The sequence below is a fragment of the Serinus canaria genome, chromosome 3 (genome assembly GCF_022539315.1).
Source record: "Serinus canaria isolate serCan28SL12 chromosome 3, serCan2020, whole genome shotgun sequence".
Taxonomy (NCBI): domain Eukaryota; kingdom Metazoa; phylum Chordata; class Aves; order Passeriformes; family Fringillidae; genus Serinus; species Serinus canaria.
In genome coordinates, this window is record NC_066316.1 from 27,559,405 (window position 1) to 27,580,157 (window position 20,753).

Below are 20,753 nucleotides of genomic sequence, written 5' to 3' on the forward strand. Positions count from 1 at the left end.
GTGTTTAGGCTACCTTTTTCAGAATTAGACATTTTCAAAAACAAAAATAAAAAAAATCCACTGTAAACAATCAGAACTTCATTAATTCTATAGCTTGAGCCAGTAGACTTGAAGGACTGGAAAAGCTTCAAAATGAATGCACATATGTAAACTACATTTGTATGGTCAGGATGCAGTCAAGCCTGTACAGCAAAGTTGGAACTTCTGTATTGTATCTAAACCATTACACAGGTGCTTTAAATGTTTTTGTAGTAGGCTCAGAATTCCTTTTGAGGCAATATGCTGCTAAGCCTTCCAGCTTGCTGGGGTTTCAGCACAGCAGTTTGCTGGACTTGCACATGGATGATTCTATCAAGCAATCACAAAACCCATTTGTGTTTAGCCAGCTGTCTTTTAGCTTTCCAGAATGCACTGTGAAGTCTTTGACTATTGTAGGTCAGAGTATTGTTTTAAATTTCCATAGAAGAGTTGAGGTAGCTTGCGCTGGAATATGTCCGTACTGAGGTTGCTTTGCCTTGCTCCACTGTAAATTCAGAGTTCTGCTCACTAAAAGGCTTGCTGCAATTTCCTCTTTCACTCAGCCTTCCCTGGCATGGTCTCAGCTGAATGCTCACTTGCCTATTTTGGCAATGACTTTGAGTTGCAGTATGAGTTGATGGTTTTAATATTTTAATAGTACAGTTCTGTGAATTTCACTACTAATCTAGGTTCTCCAGGATGCTGTTATGGCAGGTATTATGAAAATACTAAAAATGGAACTTCCTACACACAAGCCTTAAATATGGAATTTCTCCATTTTTTGGAGCCTTATTTGAGGTATTTAGGGTTCTGATGCTTTCTTTTATCCTTTACTCAATTGATTTCAATGGAGGCATGTTGAAAATATTGTAAATGCACATAGAGCAAAATGGACTGTAGTCCTAGGATAGGCTTGAATCTTCTAGAACTTTGCTGTGACAAAAAGCAGGAAGACATGAGGCATGTCTATCATTTTAATTACTCCACAGTTGATATAATAGTCTGCAGCTGATATAATAGCAATAGTGGTGGTGTGCTAAACTTGTGTAGCATCAAATGATGCCAGTATTATCAGCTAATACAAGCTTTTCAAAGGACTTTGTCCCATGACAAAAGCTGCAGCACAGGATGGTGCTGTACCTCATATCTCCCTAATTTCTTTGAACTAGTATGCGCAGCCAAGTGCTCTACTGCAGCACTTTGCTGGGAAGACAGAGATCATGCCATCAGTCAGGGATAGGGAGAAGTGGTAGGCCAGGGCAGACTGTGCATGGAGTCACAAAAACTGAGTGGGACATGCCATGAGGTCAGGACGTCATGGTATGTGTTTGTGTGAGGGGGGTTGGCAGGATGTAGATTTAGAGCTGCATACTTTTGAGGTAACAGCTTACCATTCATTACTTTCACAGAGCACTTAATCAGAGAGTGCTCCTCTCCCCTTCTGTCTGATGTTGACCCTGCCACTATAGATAATAAATGCTGTGCATGTGCTGGTACCCAGTCATGTAGGAGCTCTGGAGTCACCTGGAAATGCATAGGTCATAGTGCAGTATGAATAATATTAAAAGATGATATTAGTCCTAATTACTGGAGTTACTCTGCCTGCTGACAGACATCTGAGAGGATCAGCATCATCAGAGTGAGAGGCTGCTGAGAAAGCAGGGAAGGGCAAGGAGCTACTAGGTATTTCTTATGTCTTTTAAAAGATATTCTTGATTACATCACCACTTCTGTTCTGGGGCAATCCCATGGGTTTTCGACATTAAAAATGACCAATAATTTTGTCTTCAATACATCGCCTTTGTAAACAAACCACTTTAGCTACAGTGGAGGAAAGGCCTGAGTATTCCTAAGTGCTGGGGGCTGAGTTTACAGGCTAAATTGGTGGGCTTAACAATGGTGACAGAGAGAGCAAATGCTGACTAGACCAGCAATAGAAAGCACAGGAGGTTTTTTTTTACTGACGTACATAACATGATTGGCTTTGTGTGCTGTAAACAGCTCTGGGACAAAACCTTTCATTAGACTATGCCTTATGGACCACTTTCTTCCTATGCATTTTTCCTCACATCATTCTCATTTCACTATATTTATATTCTTCTCTCTGAATTAGTCTCTATAGCTACAACCCAGTGTAATTAAAATGCTAAGGGGTCGATTCAACTAAATAACATCATGTGTAATTTTGTATACATACCCATTCTGTGGGATTTTGATCTCTTAAGTGCTTGGGTATTGTTCTGTGTCATGGGTGTCCAAATTCACCTGCTTCATGAACCTTGTCTGCTGTCCTAAGTCCAGTGTCATTTGATGTATTTCCTGCCTCTTCCTTGGTGTGCTCCTCTTTTTGGCACAATGAAACGCTGTTTTCATCCTGCGTTCATCATTGATTTGTTTGTCCTTAGTTACTCTAAATGTGTGCAGGTTGGAAGTGCAATTTCTGCTTAGTCCTGCAAGCTGTTGATTCAGTGGGGTAGGGCTTGAGCTTTTCTAAAAACAATCTGGGTGGCAGTTGGACACCAGCTGGGTGGCATTAAGCCAGGGGACAGCACCTGCTGTTCTCCACTCCCTTGTCAGTATGCCTCCGGGCTTGGCTTGAGCACACACCAAAACCTGTGGCCAAATAACAGTGGTGGCTGGAACAGCCACTCTCTGTACCAGGGGAATCATCCCTCAGGGATGGCACAGCTAGCAACTGTTCTTTTTCTTTCAAATATGAAGAAGGAAGTGAAAGGGGAAAAAAAGCCGAACCAACCCCAGAGTATTGTCATCTCATTGGTGTCAGTTCACAGTTTGGCAGCCTGTCTCTCTCCAGGTGCCAGGTGTTTGCTTTCTGCTGTGGTAGAAGGGTTGCTTAGCTAGTGGTTCCAGGTGCCTCCTGACACTTCATATAGCTGGAGTTCAAAATGCAGAAAGTTCTTCTTAGGTTGTTTTTCCCCCAGGTTGTCTTTCTTCCATGCAAGTTTTGGAGGCAGGGAGCTTTGTCTCCACCAGCTTTTCTGTGCAAAGTATGTAGAAAAATGTTAGAACAGTAAGGGCCAGATTGGAGGGAGGGCTTTGAGACTTCATTTTTTGTTGCTTCTAAGATAATAACATAGTAGGCCTTCCCTCCTCCCTTTCTCATCTCCACAGAACAGACTGAAGACACCCCATATCCTTAAGGACCTCACAGACACAGCTTTACTGGCAGATCACAGCTCAGGCTCACTGCTGGTCCCTCACTTGCGTGCATGGAGAGGGAGCTTTTATCCAGACGCAGTCTGGTAGTCCTTGCAGTTTAGTTGGTTACCCCAAGTGTGTCCCTAGGGGGTTGTTCCTGTTTCAGGTAGTACTTTCCAGATTCACAGTTGACTAGGCCATCTGCAAGGCTGATGCACTGGGGAGCTGAAACCTCACATTGGGTGATGTGAGTGAAAGGTTTGGCTTTTCACACTTGCCCTGAATGACTGAAGAGTAGGAGAATGGTAGAAGAGGGGGCAGATAGCTGCCACAGCAGGGCTGGCAGGAGAAGTGTCTGAGTGCTGTAAGAAGGAAAAGTAAATGTTCTCATAAACAGAACCAGCTGTGCTGGAGTTTGTGAGGCCCCTTATTTTCAAAGCAGTCTTCAGCTGACCTAGGTTTGCATTCATAAGAATCTTTGTGGCTGGTCAAAGTGCCATTAGTGTTTAGTTTGAATAAATGGTCACAAGAATGTTCTAGAAGTGCTGTTTCAGCCACTCTGAAAAGTTATGGTTTTAATTATTCATTCACTAGATTATTCTGATACTGACAGGTGGCCCTGGTAACTGGCAGGCAGGAAGGCTGAATGGTGCACTACTAATTCGTGCAGTATAGGTACTTCCAGTCAGAAACTGGAATTACTATCAGGTGACCATTCAGAGAAACAATGGAACAAAATCTCTCCAATTTTACATGTCTTCATTTCAGCTTCAAAATTTTCATTCAGTCTTTTTTTCCATACACTCTACCCGCCCCTACTCTTGTTCACTAGTCATTAGAATACCTTGTAGAGTTCTTTTCTTTATCTAATGGAGACTTCTTGGATGAAAGTGTGTGTGGGGAGAAGAGGAGAAACAATAAAGAAAGAGAGTGGGAATGTAGCTGTTCATGGTGGCAAAGAGGTGCATAATGAATTTTCAAGCTGCAGAGGTTTCATGTCTTATGTAAAAGTTTCTGAGAGATGAAGAATTTAGTTATAATATAGGAGGGGTTTTTGTTGTTCATTTGTGGGGTTTTTTTTGTTTTTTGGGGTTTTTTGGTTTGGGTTTTTTTGGGTTTTTTCCATGTGGCAAGTCATTGCCCATTTCTTCCATTGTCCTAGGCTCTGGTCCAGGACACATTTCAGTATTTGGCAGGGAAGCTGGTAGGGCTACTGACAGGTTAAGAAATCAGAAATAAATCTCAGTCTTGCTGATGTTGATCAGACTTTAAGGGTGTTATCTCAGCATTGCTGAAGTAGGTGGGACTATTTGGTAGGCTTTGGATTATGCCCTCAAAGACAGGTCTTGCAGTTTAGTTGGCAAGTCCCAGTATTCCGCAGGAGGTGTTCCTGTGTCGCTTAGTGGCTTCCAGTCACAGCTGATGGGGCAATGAGCAGCTCTAATGCTTTCACAGTGCTTTCAGGAAAGGGTTTGATGGTAACATACGTGTTGGTCGTTGGACTGACTGATCTGAGGTTTCAGAAAGTGGGGTATAATTGGTCTATATCTAGTTTGAATTCTGTGGCCTCGGAGTTACACCAGTGGGAAGAAATCCAAGCAGTGGAGATTTGCTTCTTCACTTGCACTTTTCAGCCTTTCTTCAGGTTTATGTTAAAAGTAATTTTCTTCTAATGTTTGATATCTTCTAATAAACCCAGGTTATTTGTTTATGAAGCCATTTGTTGATGTTGTCACCTAAATGTTTTCAAGTTATGGGATTAGGAAGCTCATTGACAGGATGCTATATCAAGTCAAGTAGATTTTGTTCCTAGGTAGAGTATTAACAGATCACTGCAGAAGGCGAATTTCTTGTCTAATGGTGCATTTTAATTCCAGATTGTTATGGGTGAGTCATTTTAGATGTTAAGGAGCCATGAGATGCTGAAGTCTGACAATGCTGAGTATAAAGGAGGCACACATCCACACTACTTGTGTCTAAACTAGCTGGATTTCCAACAAAAAAAGTACCTTCTCAAAATTAAACAACCCCCTACCATAAAGTCAGTTGTGATGTAATAAAGTTTCCAAAGGGAGGATTTGTCAGATAGTGTAATGTTGTCTGCTTCTTGATTAGGGATGACTCTGATTATGGTTGACAGGATCTGCATACTGTCTTGTACAGAAATGAGATCTTCCTGTAGGCTCTATCTTTCAGGCATTACTTAGAAGTTTTGCCAGTGTCTCTCTAACCTACACCTTTCAATGTATATACAGTGTACAGGTCTTTGTCTTTTCCGCTTAAATGGGTGAGTGATACTAATGAGAGTGTAAAGTTAGAAACACTCCATTCTGTAGTAATATTTAACTTAGTCTTTTTATTTGAAATTGGCAGTAATTCAGATTTTACAGTTGCTGATAGATATGTGTCGAAAGGAAGGCTGTGGAGAGTGGAAGTCTGTGATGTAGTGGAAGAGACCAGCTTACATATTTCATCACTTTGGAGGCTGATCCTGAGAGATTGTGACTGCTCTCTCCTCCAATTTCTAGCTATAATATATAACACAACTTCAAGGAAATTGTGTCTTTGCAAAAGATGCAGAAAGTGGTTAGGGCAGCCAGAGCTGCCAAGGTAGTATGTTAGTTCAGATCAAAATTTGTGTCCTGAAATTTCTGCTTTCCTGTAGCAGCAGAACTTCAAGCAGCAGCTGAGAGCTTTCAATGAAGTTAGTGGTTTCTTGGTTTATTCTAATGTTTCAAAAGAAAGTAAAATTTGCTAAGGTTTAAAAAAATCAGAGAGCAAAACTGAATGGTTTTCCTTTGAAGGAAGAAACCTGTTAGACCTTTCAATGCCCTACTAGGATATCATATAAGTAGTCCAGCTGATCCACCGTTTGCATTTTAGGCTGCATGATTGAAGTGTGCCTGAAGGAAACTATAAAATAAGATCGTGTCCTTGATTAATCTTAAAGATCAGGAAAGAGTTCGGGGTGCAAAACCCAAACTTTTCTTAAAACTACGCATGTGCACCAAGGTCTGCTAATCTGACCTTCTACATTGTCCTTTTTATGAGTGTTCACTGGGATCACTGAAAGCCCTTGTGTGAATGGCTCTCAGATCACTTGCACGTAAGGCTAATGGTGAATTTTATGGGAGCAAATATAGAGGAAATGCCTATAAGTCTCAACCTACCTCTTTTGCAGCTGGAAGAAGGAGAACACTTTGCTAAAATGGTGATAGAGCTGGGTGAGGCTGCTGGAGAGTCCCTAGCAAAGGGTTACCTGGCGCTGGGCCTGACCTACAGCCTTCAAGCTACTGATGGTGAGTTACTTCTTTGTCAAGTGTGCTATATGGAGAGTATTTGTTCAAAGTCATCAGTGCAAGCAATGGGAATTTATTAGAAAATCTGCCTTCAGTGGTGACTAGACATGAAAAGCAATCAGATCACAAGATAAATGGGAACTGTTCACATGCTCAGAGAGCTTCTTCTGTGGTAATAAAAGTGAAGTTATTAGGTGAAGGAAGAAATGCAGGTCATTACTTAATGGGTGATAATCTGAGTGTAGCTGACAATGCTTGGTGTGTTTTACATGAATATTTGTAATACATTTTTTTCACTTAATTTACACAACAAAAAATCAAACTTTCCATCTGTTTTCATATTTTTGTCACCCACTCATAAATCATAAAGAAATACAATCCAAGAACTGAAGTCAGAAATGCCTCACTTCAGTTCCTGGCATGATACTGATTCCCCACAGAGATTCAACCTCTCTGTGATGTCGTTTCTTTTACTTAGAAGTAAAAAAGATAAAAATATCTACCTCACTGGTACATGTGGATGTTGACTAGAAATTGACCACTGAATGTAAGAAGTATTTTATTTTAACTCTGCTTGCTTGGATCTTGAATGAGTGAACAAGGGGCTCCTGCAGATTTGGTGCTTTGTAGTTAGAAGGGCTTGAAGTGTTTGGGAGAGTTCTAGCTCTGACCTTCATGAAGCTCACAGGTGGGAACAGTCTTTGTTCATTCTGTGACTTCTAACATGGGTAGAACATATGTTCTAACACATTTTCTTTGAATAATGGCTGAGCTGGTGTGTTTCCTAATCATTTTGGCAGTCCTGGCCTCATGCAAGCAATGGCTTTTCTGTCATAGATGTTCCACAGGAAAAAAACAACTTCTTCAAAGTTGATTCAGCAAAGAAACCTGAATCAAAGCTAAAATTACTCTATCATGTTATTATGGAATATGCAGGCCTTGCAACTTACACCAAAATTCTGCAAGGCATGTGTCTGAGAAAGTGTTCTTGTTCTCTTCAGTAGCACAAGTTGGTGTAGTTTTTCAGCCAGCCATATCTGATCAGCTGTTCTGAGAACTGCTTTTCATCTTGGAGGCTAACAGGCACTGCAACTGTCTCCAGTTCTCCATTTCTTTGTCTCAGAGTAGTTCTCCCTAGAAAGTTCATGTCAAAAATATGTCCTTCCTAGCCTGAACTTTGTCTTACATATATATTTTAAGTCCACTAGGAATAAAGTTCTACTTAACAGCCTAGTTTTTAAGGCATTTTGCCTAGATGTTGTTTAAACTGTTGTAAAGCTATACAAGATCCCATAGACTATTTTCAGGGATAGAAGGTTTTCCGTGTCAGCCCCTTATGATCTCTTTGTAAACTTCAGTATGAAAAGAAGGTGGTTTCTAAAGAATGGAGAGGCATGTACTGTACTCTAGCTCTAAAAATATTTTGGCTCAGCAAAATATGAGTTGGAAACTCTTTTTCTGGAAACCTCCTGAGTTTTCAAGAGACTAGTTCAATATTGTGTCCTTTTTAATGTAAAACAAACAGTCTTCACAACAACTGCCTTGGATTATTTTCAGATTAGCCTCTGATTTATGTTTTGAAACAGTGGAATATATCTGCCTTCTCATATCTCTAGCCTTTAAGGCAACAGGACAAGTCACTCAATTATTGGAGGGAAGTAGGAAGATAATATTTCCATTCTGCACATTATATTTTAATAAAATGGATTAAGTTCTTCAAAAGCATACATATGATGGTCATGAATATGGAACTGTGTTTCACTAGAAAATGTCAAATTTGCACTAGCAAGACATTTTTCATTAACATTGTTAAAAAATAGCATCTGACAGTGAGGAAGCAAAGCTAGAACATGCTGAAAGACAGCAGTTCTGTGGTGTAATCCTGCCTCATGTTGTCAATCTTGTTCATGATTGTGTTTATACCAGTCCTTACTGATATATGCAGACAAGTCAAACATCTATGTGTGTGTATATATGAGATTCCTGTCACTTTCTAGTTGAGATGACTTTCAGTCAATCAGTATTTTCAATAGTAGCTAAGTGTTTCAGAGACATTTGACCAATTGCCTTCAAAAGATTTCAGCCTTCCATCCAAGTTAGACTTTCTTATTTAATGAAACCTTCTAGTAATTATTTCTCCTCCTGTGTGACAAAGGCACTGAGGAGTCATATTAAAGCCTTTTCTTTGTGATTTGCAAAAAGCTCTGTAGGAAGTAAGATTTCCTGAAACTTATGCTGGAAAGCTTCCTTATTCTTAATGTTTAATTACATGTTTCTTGAAATAAGTCTCATTGAAGTAGCTGAAAGATGTGTCCTCAGAGGAAGTCATTGACACTTTTACACTTTTGCCTCAGTCTTAGAAGCCCAAGCCTCCTGTGCATAGTTAATGTCCATTTTCTGCAGATCAGTTTCCAATGTCAGTTTTCAATGCCAACAGCAAACCATTCCTCTTCCTCCCATACTTCTAGATGTATTGTCAACTTTTCCTCCCTTAGGTCTGGTGAAGAATTCACTGAAGACAGGGAAAGGTGACATGAATTTACCAAAGGCTGAAGAGGAAAGACTAGGTTGAGAATGTATTGTGAAATACAAGTGCTCTTCTTACCTCACAGATTGTGAAATCTTGGTAGATATAACAGTCCCTCATTCTTTTTTCAGAGATGAGTGTGCTGTATCTCTGTTTTCATTTAGAATTTTGGTAGAAGGTCATGGATCAGGGACTGAATTAGAAACTCATGCTATCAGTCTTTGTGGACTTTACAGTCCGTGTACTGACAGCACTGGTTAATGTTAAGCCTCCTCCCCCCTCCAATTTGTTCACTAAGAAGTGAATAAATTATTAGTGAAAAAACTTAGTCTTTGCTTTTGGAAATAACAGTGCATGCAATCTGTAATTATAATTCTGGGTGCTAAAATTGTATATTGTGCCATATTAGGTGTCTTAACACAAGGGAATAATTTCTGAAACTCAGTCATATTGCAAAAGAGTGCACGTATGTCAGTGTTTTAGTTTGGATCAGAAATTAATTTATTAAGTCTATTTATCTGTCATCCCCACTTCTTACATTGTGATTCACATACAGGAACAGTTTTGCACATTACAAACTGAATCCTTTCCCACAAAACAAATGTTTTACATAAATAGACCTGACTGTGCTTCAGCTGCTAATGGGTGCTCAATCCATTGGACAAGATTAGAACTAGATTCCTGTCCCCATGTTTGTAGAGTTGATTCTGATCCTTGGCACTGTGTTTCATTCCATGCATTCACTACTCCTGTGCACTAGCTGCTTTTACTAAGACAGAACTTGTCCTCCTTTGTTTTTAAATGGGATCTAGAGCTTTGTCTTTAGGTACAAAATACTGCTGAAGAACCTATTGATTTTTAGTAAGGCTGAAGCTGCTTTAAAAACCCAGATTGCTTCAGAAAATAAATCTTGGGCTGCTCAAGTGGCATTTGCAAAAGTACTGTTTCTTACGGGTTTCAGAACCCCCCCTGTGCCACTCTCCCATGGGTCAGACTGCTTTTGGAGCTTATTTTAATCTTAGTAATAAGTAATACTTTGTTTTAGTTTATGGAACTGCAGCAGCCATGCTTGCAGGAAGTAAAGTTGGATAGGAACTCTTTGGTACCATTGACCTGGGAGAATGGAGCACAAATTTTAAAAGTTCAGTCAGACCCACCAGGTTCTGTTTCCTTAGTGCAAACTTTTCTTTGTCTGAAGTGAGAGCTTCTCAGTGATTCAAATGGGTTGCAGATTTCTTTGAATAATTCAGGTGTAGGGCATCTGAAACATCTTTGGGCAGCCTTTTTCGGAGTCTTGCCACCCTCCTAGTTCAGAATTTCTTCCTGTGTATAATCTAAATCTTCCCTCTTCTAGTTTAAAACCATTACCCCTTGTCCTGTCTTTATAGGACCTGGTAAAAAAAACCCCTCTGTCTTTGTTTAAATCCCCCTTGAAGTATTAAGAGGGCTTCTCTTGACCCTTCTCCAGGCTGAAGAATGCCAACTCTCAACTTTTCTGTATAGGAGACTCTCATCTTCCAGCCCTCCAGCCATTTTCATGGCCCTTTTTGGATTTGTTCCAATGGAACCATGTCTTCTGTTGTGCATGCCAAGCTGCACACAGCATTCCAACTTTGTGGTAGTTGAAGATGCAGTCCATATTGTGGGAGGTGGGAGTCACGTGCTGTTTCCCAGTAATGCAGAGGCAAAGCTGACTAGTTGTAATCGCATCATTTCCACAACATATTTTGTGTTCTTTCTGACTACAAACTGAACATTAGTCAAATGTCTTAACAGGTGGAAGCTCAAAATTCTAGCTTTTCCATTTGGTGTTTAATTTGAGGGACAAATAGTAACATTTCTTTCAGTCTTTCTTATTGTGTGATATCTTCAGAATTGCTCTAACTTAAAGAATGGTAGTTTCCATGAGAAACAGAATATCAGATTTTTTTCTGTAGGGATGTTTATAGGTATGATCAAATCCTTTCCAATGTCTCCTCAAGCAATTTTTTTACATCAATCTTGGTTCTTTAATTTTTTTCTAAACTTTCGTCCTTTGTTACCTTTATCCAGTATTTTGCAGCCTGATGTAAGGCTACTGAGAGTGATGTATTTTTAATAGATGCTGCATTTTACATGAAAGTCAATGTCTTAGAATTTATTATTTAAAATACAAATTTTTGGATAAGTTTTTTGTCTTAGAGTAGGTTTGGGGCCTAAGCAAGTGCTGATCTTTATGATTAGGCAATCTGGAAGATTGCTGTTCCTCCCAAATGAACCTGAATTCCAAAGAACCGTTGGAATAAATACAAAAGGTCTGATCGCTATAGCTACTGCAATAAATAATTTACTTACAAAACTTCACTCACTGGCATATTGCAGAGTGCAAGGAAACTGGTTACCTTTGCAGGTCTTGCAGAAGAACACATCTCTTCTTAATAACTTTTAAGAATACTTGGATTTTGCTGGGTTTGTTGCATTATTATATACTACTTAGTAACTTTCTGTTTTGGAGCATACACTGACTTGATGTATCAATTCAGATATATTCATGGGTGATGTTTGCTGATGGATTAACTACTCATCACTTCCTTATGCTGTTGATCAATAGCTCTCAATTTCAGGACAGGCAGAACAAGAAACAACTGCTATGCAAAATAGGAAAACCTAAGAACCAGAACAAGCCACTGCATTTCTAAAAACCATCCCCTAGGTTTCCAGATGTTTGCATCTGAGAAAGCCATGTTCCTTTAAGCTCTTCCTCTGTTCCTGTTGATCTTGATGATGATATCTTATGAAACTCAAGTATAACAAGAGCTTAGTTCTTCTCTTCCTTTTCTGGTTTTAGGTAGGAATTAATTTATACATTGGTACATGTGTATTCTGGGCAGGATCCATTAGTCAGGCAATTAGAGGCATGGAAGAAGGACATTAGTGGCTAATGCCACATCTGAAGCAACCTGAAAGTCTGTTTTGGTCTCAGAGATGGTGGTGTTTTGTCACAGAGCTGTAAGTTTGGCTGCTGGTGTTCCCTGTTCAACCTGCAGCACCCTCCTACAAAGATGGTGGTGGGTGTGTACATTCTGTACACATTCTGTATCTGAATCAGAATGTGATTCAGGTTACTGCTTGTAGCATTTGCATGCAGCAGTCTGACTGAGGGCCTGTTACCTTCTTAGTATCTAGTTGGTGTTTGACCCCTTCTCCCAGCCCCCCTCATGGCATATGTAAATAAAAAATGCTTCAGTATTTCAAACAAAGGACTTAAAATAATCTTTAATAAAAATGAATTTGAAAATTCATGTCATGAAAAAAAAATTAGTACATGCACAAACATACAGATTTCCATAGTGTTTATGCTCCCAGTTTGAATACTCTATACATTTATTTATTTGATCGGAAACATTGAATTAATGCTTAAATGGCAATTGTATCTTGTCCTGCAGCTACTCTGAAGAGCACTCAGGATGAATTAAACAAGAAAGCACTTCAGACTTTGGAGAGGTGAGTAGGAATTTTGCTGATACTTGCTTTGTGCATTTTTTTCATTAATTTAGAAAAATTTTTCTTTTTATGTTTCTTTTTCCTCTGTGTAAGGCTTCCATGCTGGAAAGTTTGAAAACAGTTCATTAGATTTCAGCAGTAGTCTGTCAAAACCATTTTTGTGATGGCTAAATGCAGTGATTATTTGATTGACTATCCCAGGTAAGAGTACTGTTCTGTCACCTTATAGAAAAAAAACCTTAGCCCCAAATTAGCTGCAGTGAGATCCACAGTGCTGGGAGATGCAGCTTCCTCACATGATGCCAGCTGGCAGACATGGAAAGCTAATTTTGTCTCAATTCCTGTGTGAAGCAGGCTTAAAATCCTATTTCCGTCATGGTGGGAAAGTACCTCCACCATCAGGGTGTAGGCAGCTATGGGATGACCTGGCACCAGGGCACCTAGGGGAGAGAATAATTGCTGTCCTAATGAGTGTTTACATCAGCTGTTGTTGGAAGAGGAGGTTCCAGAGCTAGTGGTACAAATCAGGCACCACTCACCTCTCCTTCATCCCTATATTTCTGGGGAAAACTGATACAATGGCTCCACTCTGGGAGCAACTGTGAATTATACTCTTGTGCAACTACACATGAGACCTCAAGTTCAACTGCTTGATTTAAAACCCTTTTTTGTTCATTCTGTGGGGTAGAGCATTAAGATGTGAGCTGCCTGACTCTGTTATGGTTAAATTACTCTACCCAAAATACACTAGGTGGTGTTCAGGCAGTTATTTACATTTGTATAATTACATTCACAATTTACAACACACTGTAAATGTAGATGCCTATAGACTATAGATAGCAATTAAATGGAAGCTTATGTGGTCTGAGTCTTGGGCTGAAGGGTCTAATTCTGAGTTTATTGTGATCATAATGACATAAGTGAAGAAAACTTGAGATCTCTGGTATCTCATACTACAGGTTTAACAATTTGAACAATGTTAAAGGATCTTAGCATTTTGCTGATGCTGACCAAGAAGGAGCCCAGCATGTTTGTCTTACACTGGTTTTGTAGTGAGTACAAGAACTGAAACCACAGATAGAATTCTGGGTATTTACCTTATGGAGGTCTGAGAGAGAAAACTTCTAAAAGCCATTTATTCATTCACTATTTGGATGAGGAGTGTACTTTTAAGTCACATCAGTTTGTGAATTCCAGTGTTGTACATTAACTGCTGACCAATTTTAAGGAATTGTGGTGCTGCACTGCTTTTTAACTTCCTTGTTTTTTATCCTTTGGCCTTTCCCATTGGCTGTGACTTGTATTCATGGTATCTTAACTCTACCTAGGAGGCAGACAAGCTTCTAGCCCATCTTTAATTATTCAGACATCAGCCAACAGGAATGTGACAGTGAGCTGATTACTAGTGTTTTCTAAATGCCTAAGTTTGGTTTCCTTCCTTTTTGTACCTTCCTTGTTTTTAGCCTTTTTTTTTTTAAGAGCCTGTATGATCTCTCAGGCCATAGTTTGGCCTGTAGTCATCTTTGTAAGGGGCCTTTTCAGCTGGAAGATTGCACCAAATGTTTTTCTAATTCCTTCTGAGGAAAATGAGCAGTCAAGTTACAATCCTTTGTTTCTTTCCAAAAACACCTTTAATTTCATCTGCTTTACTCTTGTGAACTTTCTCCTATTAATTATTGCTGGAGAGGCTACTGAAGGTTTCACAAGAGACACTTAGTAAAGATGTGGCTCACCCTGTATAACACCTGAGGGCAAAGCTGGGTTCTAGCTCATGGAGTTTTGTTGTTTGTTGCCATTTTTTGGGAGGTTGGGGATTATTTTTTTTGCTGGGGGGGTTGTCGCTATTTGGGTTTGGGTGTTTTTTTGTGTTTTTTGAAGAAGGAGAAATTAGTGACTCGTCTGTACTAATTGCATGTTGATGTCTTTGGCATTGCTTCAGAATACTTTAGTGCCACCTTGACTTATGGAGCTACAGGACATATTCAGTCCATACTAAATTAATTTGTTCTAGAGCCATTAGTTATAAAAATCAGCTTCAAAATCTTCTTGCTCACAGGCCAAGATGGTATTTGAAAAGTGGCTGCCATTAAAATGGTGTGTGGTTTGTTCCCTGAAGGAATTATTTCATTGCTACTTGTTCATTATTAGAAAATCAATAGTTTTGGCATGGGTTTTAACCAGCAGTATTGTCAGCCTGTCGTTTCTCCCTCATAAGGACATTAATTGTGCTCACTTTGGGCCTGGCAGTGCAGGTGCAGGTTTCCCTGGTGTCCTGGAATGCAGCCCAGAAAGAGGTCAGGAAATGTTAATTGGCTATGAGGGACCTTCCTCTTCCCCATTTCTCCCATGTGAAATGACTTCCCTGTGCTGCAGAGCTGGGAGTGAGCTCTGTGAGTCACAAGGGGGAGAATCCACTGGTTCCTGGAGTGGGCTGCCAGGTGGTATGAGCTGCTGCCCCACCTCTCCTCCTAGGCTGGGTTCCCCAAGACACCATCCCAGCATTGCCTTGGTTAATGGCTTCTCCACAGGCCAGCAAATTCAGACTGCAGTTTCATGCCTAGCATAGTCTGCGAGGGGACAGTTCTGCCTACGTTGTCCATCCCTGTTCCCTGCCTTGCACAAGACTTGTTAAAAGCCTGCACATCCGGTTCTGGAGACACTGCAGCCTTCTCTAGCCAAGGCTTCACTTCAGTGTATGGCCTGCTGCCTGCGGTGGGCTGGAAGGGAGTATCTCAGAGTCCAAACTTGACAAGTAAGGGCCTTGGTGTTGGTCCAGGCACAGCTCCTGTCATCAAATCATTCCTCCCTCAGTGTCTTCCCTTTCCAAATTAGGAGTCTGCTGTCAAAAAATTAAACTGGAAGCTGCAGGGTGGAGAATGTTTTGTATGTTTGAGCACCAGCTTGTGTCACAGGGTCCTGATCTTTAGTCCTCTGCATGCTCATAGTGACTACTTTTTCAGTGCTAATCTAACCATCTCTTAATGTTTGATAAGTGGCAGTATAGCAACAACTTAGACAACTATGTCTGTCACCTGAATTACTTAAAATTATGCTTTGATAGGTTTGTTATGCACTCGAAGCTTTTTTTCCATATTAGTTATCTAAGTTCCAAAATATTAAGTGGCATTTAATAAAGGACCAAGTAAGTTGTATAACATCCTGGAAGCTGTGTTTCTCATACTTTTTCCTGGGATTCTGGCTTAGCCAGGCCAGCACTGTTCTGCTTTTTGTCTAGTTTCAGTGTGCTCTCCCATTACTGGACTAGTTTTCTGTGGGAGAAGACCAGGTTTTCTTCTGTGCTTATGTGACTCATGGTGAAGGAGTTCTGCAAACTGCAATCTGACAGTCACTTTTCTTTTTGTCTTATGTGGTCATCCTTAAAGAGCACATGACCTGGCCCCCGAAGATCACCAGATCATCCTCTACCTGTCACTGCAGCTGGCTCTTGTCAGACAGGTATGTCAAATATTTGGAAATCACTGAGCCATGGGAGGATGGAAGGACAGTCCAGTTGAACAAGACCCAGGCTTGCTAAACAGGGTCCCTTCCTTCCTGCATTGTAACCGGTAACAAGCAGTCAGAATATGTTTATGTAAAATATTTTTTAATTCTTACTCTAAAAATAATAATTCTGTAGCACATGGAATGGCCTTCCCTAGGGAATGTGTTCAGCTGTAACTCCCGAGCAGTCTTGGGGCAGCCTTGTGTGTGTGGGATGAGGAGGTGTGTTTGTTGCTGCTCCCTGGTGTCCCGCTGCAGGCTGCTCCAGAGGCTGTCCCGTTGTGCCCGGCTCCGTGTGGTGCCAGATCGCGCGCTGGGATTGCTTTATTCCAAACTTGGGCACGTTTGACGCCAGGCTTTGACGCGTGCTGGAGCTCTGCAGCGAGTGGGATTAGCTGGCATTTGAATGCTGCTGCAGGTGTTAACTCATAAAAATGAAGCTGATCACAAAATGCTCTGCACTGCCTTTCAGAAAAAAAAAAAACCCAACCACTTGGGTTGTGCTTTATTTTTCTGCCCCTTTTTCTTAAAATTGGGGTGTTGTATTTCTCTGTCCTTTCTGTTTAAAAGCTAAAGTCTTTATTGGAACAGCTTCTGTTTTTTAAATACCTCTCTAGCTAAATTTGAAATTTCATCATTGTAGTTTCTTTCTTTGGCAGGCCTTCTGCTTGCTGCAGTTTTCTCTCCTTAGTCTACACTACAGAGTTGAACAGTTGGGTATTTCTTACTTTCCTGAGCTAATTAGGGGAGCTGTGTGTTCATTAGGTTAAACTAATTGTTCCAATAGAGCACCCTCTTGATAATGTCACTTTTGTAACCCTTTCATAATGAGAGCAGTGTGCTGTGAGCCTGCATTAAGAAAAGATCATTAAAATGGCTTATTTAACTTTCTCATCTGCCTACTAGCTGCTTTATGATGCAGTTTGCTCAGGGTCTTTCATTAAAAAACCCAGATACCCTTTTTTCTCTCACAGCTTTTGCCTCATAGGGACATGGTCTGATTTGCTGCCTCTTCTGCTTGCCATGAGTAAAGAATTACAGCTTTTCAGCTGAAATATCCTGAAAAATAAAATGAAGGGTTTTGTGGTCATTGATTTTTTTGTTGTTGTTGTTTTCACTGTTACTGGCATTTTAACTCATTACCTTTTTTTTTTTTTTCCTGGTTGTAGCCTGTCATTGCCATGTTGTTTCATCTCTTGTTGCTTCATTTCCCTTCCCTCCTGTTCTTTCCATTCAGTCTCTTGTCCCTGTGTTCACTTTCCTCTTTTGTCTAGCTCACCTGTGTGTTTTCATCCTTGATGTTGTGCCAGTCGCCTCTGCTCCCAGCTGTGTGCTCTCTGTGTATTGTGTAGTGTCAGCCTGACCCCTGCCATGGAGCTCCTGCTCTTCTCCCATCAATGAGATATAAATCTTTAATGCATGCTTGGACAGAGAAGAGATACCTGAGATGTCTTTATTTTTAGACTGCTGTAAAATACCCTACTCTTCTTTTGCCAGTTTACTTAATGATAAACATTTGGTAATGCATTTTTAATATCCTTAATTATTTAAAGTATCTAATATATTCTCTTTCTGATTAACTGAGAGATAAATGATACCTTTTTTGATAGATTGCATTAACTATTGAACATCACAGGGCTTTCATCAGGCAATGCTATAATACCAATAAATCAGGCCTTTTTGTTTCCATAGTCAGAGTCAATAAATGAGGTAACTGTAACCAGCATTGAAAAATATAGGTATCAGCTTGCATAGATAAGAGAGTGTTTTCATGGAACAAAGCAAGAGAGGCAGCTGACCAGTAGAGTGCCAAACAAAGCTGGAGCAATTCATCTTCCTTGGAAGGCTGTAAAATATTTCCAATAGCACTTGTCTCTGTCACCACTGGGTAAGGCAAAGGGGAAATGGAAAAACATAGGCATCCCTCTGACATGAGATGAGGATGTGACAGAGGAGGAATGGTTATAAAAGGTTCATGCAGAGTTGGCATTTGAAACCACCAGCAACCAAGATAAAAAATGATGATAATGAGCTTTGTATGTGTGCGTGTCTTAAAGACCACTGGAGTCACTGGGAAGACTTGGAGTGCCTACATCAGCCCCAGAGTGTTTTAGGGGCTTTTTCAGCCAAACACAGTGTAGAATAACCTGTTCTGTGAGGAGGGTCTCTCAGTCTGGTTTTCCCCCTGAGCTGAAGTGCCTGGAGGCCAAGGTCTGTACCTGCTGCAGTGGATATCTCCACCTGCAGTGCCTGGCTGGCAGATGGCAGAGCCCAGTGACAAGTGAGACTTGTAGCTCCCCACTCAGAGTGGCTGGTTCGGCTGCTTCCCCTGTTTCTGTGGTAACAGCACTTGGATCAGCAAAAACGAGGTAGAATGAACATTTTAAAGCTCACTGATTTTAATGCATTGCCTTGATTTTTAAAAAGCAGACCAGTTTCTATGGAAATAACTCTCTAGAGTCAGCAGCACTCTTGTTAATTTTAAGTGTTGAATCCGTTTTTTTTGGGGGTGGTGGTGTTTGTGACCTTGACTGCCATGTAAATCAGTATTGAATATGTAAAAACAACATATATAGGCATCATGCCATTTTAATACTTGTTTAGATCTAACCTTTCTTTTCATAAAAATGGGAAGGGAAAGATGGCTAAGGGTCAGCAGCTGCACACTGTAAGTCTCACCAGTTTCCTGTGGACTTCTAAGAGACCTCAAATTTCAAGTGGCACTATCCAGAAAACACCTACTTCCTTCCCAAGTGTCTGGATGTACAGCTACGATAAACATCAGTTTAAGAGACCAGAGAAAATATTTCACCTGTTTTGCCCAGTTTTTGTTTGTTTTCAAGGAGGAGAGGCTGCTGTCTGCCCAAAGAGAGGAGCTCTGTTTTAGGAAGTAGTCAAGAGTAGTAGAAGTAGTCAAGGTTCTTTCAGTGACTCCTTGGATGTAGATAATTCTGATCTGTCTTTTTCCCAGACCACCAACTGCCTCCTCTGCTGAACAGCAACATGCTGCTTTTCTGCCTACATCCTAGCCTAGATTGTTTCTGGTGACCAAGAATGGCTTGTAGGAAGAACTAAGTAATAACCCATAAGTGTATACCTACTTTCCTGAGGTTCTGGTGAACTGTAGTGAGTCTGTTTTCAATGGAAACTCTTGCCAGTCAGTAAAGGTTTCTCCTTTGCATGCTATAAAAAGAGATGTTGTGGGTAGCTGTAATGGTTAATTAAGTGTAACTGTCAACTGATGTGAAATTATAAGGCCTGAAAACTCCTCTTAAGGGTTCCTGCTTCATTTATCATTTAAAATATCCAAGTTCATTCTACTGTTATGAAGTATTTTTTATCTTCCCTATGTTTTCCTTTTTATACCTGTAATTGTGACATACCAGCATTGTTTTTAAGGAGACACATAGCATAATTGAAATAAATCCTACTATATAAGAGGCAGCCTAAACAATCCACATTGTAGCATTATTTTGGTAATGCTGCAAGATGCTATTTCTGGCCTACTGCAGCATCTTTGCTTCCTAATCAGTGTGATGTGAAGATACCTCTGTGCCATGCAAAACATGTGGTATATTTGTTAACGCAATGATAAATCAGGAAACTGTAACTTCTTCTAATTGTAGGCCCTACTTAGACTTGCAGTCCAGCTGAAATAAGATTATTTTCAAGTGCAGTACTTGTAGGGAATTTTAAACTGGCAGCCTGCCTCTGATAAAGCCCTGACATTTCAGGGTGCCATCTGGGGTGGCACCAGCTTCCGTCTTTCTCAAATTATATAGTTACTTAAATAAAAATACATCTTTCAAAAGAAGTTTTGTGTTGACTGCTGCCAAAGATCTTGCTTTTGTTGAGCTATAAAATTAGTTTGTATTTCATTTCATCTGGTCTTTTGCAGGTTGTTGTTTCACATAAAGCTTTCTGTAAAGGCATAGAGTTCATATAATTTTTGTCCACTGTTTCTAAGTATATGCAGCAGTACTGTGTAGGCTAGTAATGGTGTTACAGCACTAAGGAGTCTTTTTGGACTCAAGTTAATAAATTAGGTGCCAGGGAAGCATCATTAATTTTCAAAGCCAGCCATTGCCTGGGACTCTGATGCTGTTGCAGGGCCTATGCTACCAAACAGAATTACTTTAAATGACATTTCTTCAGCAATATGTGGCTGCCTGTCCAGCAGACACAGGTTTGCAGGCGTGACCACAACTCACTTTTTTGCTGCTCTGTTTCATGTATGTTGCAACAGAGTCAGAGAGCTTCTTGGATGGCCAGCCTCTGTTAGGGGTGTTGACCTACCTGCAGTTTGATCCTAAGTCATTTTCAACATGTAAAGTGAAGTCTCAGTTTGCATATTCTCACACGAGTAAGGTCAAGTGCCCCTACAATTTTGAAGTCCCTCAGTAAAGGCATTAGTTGCAAGTGTTATTCTTTGTCTGATTCATACTAGCAAATCAGGATCCCCTTCCCAAGTCTTAATCATAGAATAGTTTGAAGAGGACCTTTAGAGATCACCCAGTTCAATCCCTGCTCAAAGCAGGATCCTCTGAAACAGGTTGCTCCAAATCTCCTCCAGTTGTTTGATTTGCAGGTTTTCTTCTAATGAACTTTTCCCCAAACTTGTATTTTCTTTATGAGTACTTGTACAGCTCTGAGATAGAGAAATAGAAAGAAATAGAAGGGGTTTTTAGTTCTGAGTGCAAGAAGTCTTGACAGCAACTTTGTTTTAGGAAGTCAAATTTATATACCTTCGATATATCTACTGAAGA

At 40.2% G+C, this 20,753-nt stretch overlaps 1 protein-coding gene across 1 annotated transcript in view; it reads left to right on the plus strand.

Annotated features, from left to right (window-relative positions):
- The window catches only part of TTC7A (tetratricopeptide repeat domain 7A), a 173,107-nt gene that overhangs the window by 57,477 nt on the left and 94,877 nt on the right, over positions 1 to 20,753 (plus strand). The window contains exons 12-14 of the mRNA XM_030235497.2: positions 6,359 to 6,476; positions 12,429 to 12,486; positions 15,870 to 15,942. Coding sequence (XP_030091357.1) covers positions 6,359 to 6,476; positions 12,429 to 12,486; positions 15,870 to 15,942 — 249 coding nt within the window. The remainder of the gene's footprint in view (positions 1 to 6,358; positions 6,477 to 12,428; positions 12,487 to 15,869; positions 15,943 to 20,753) is intronic.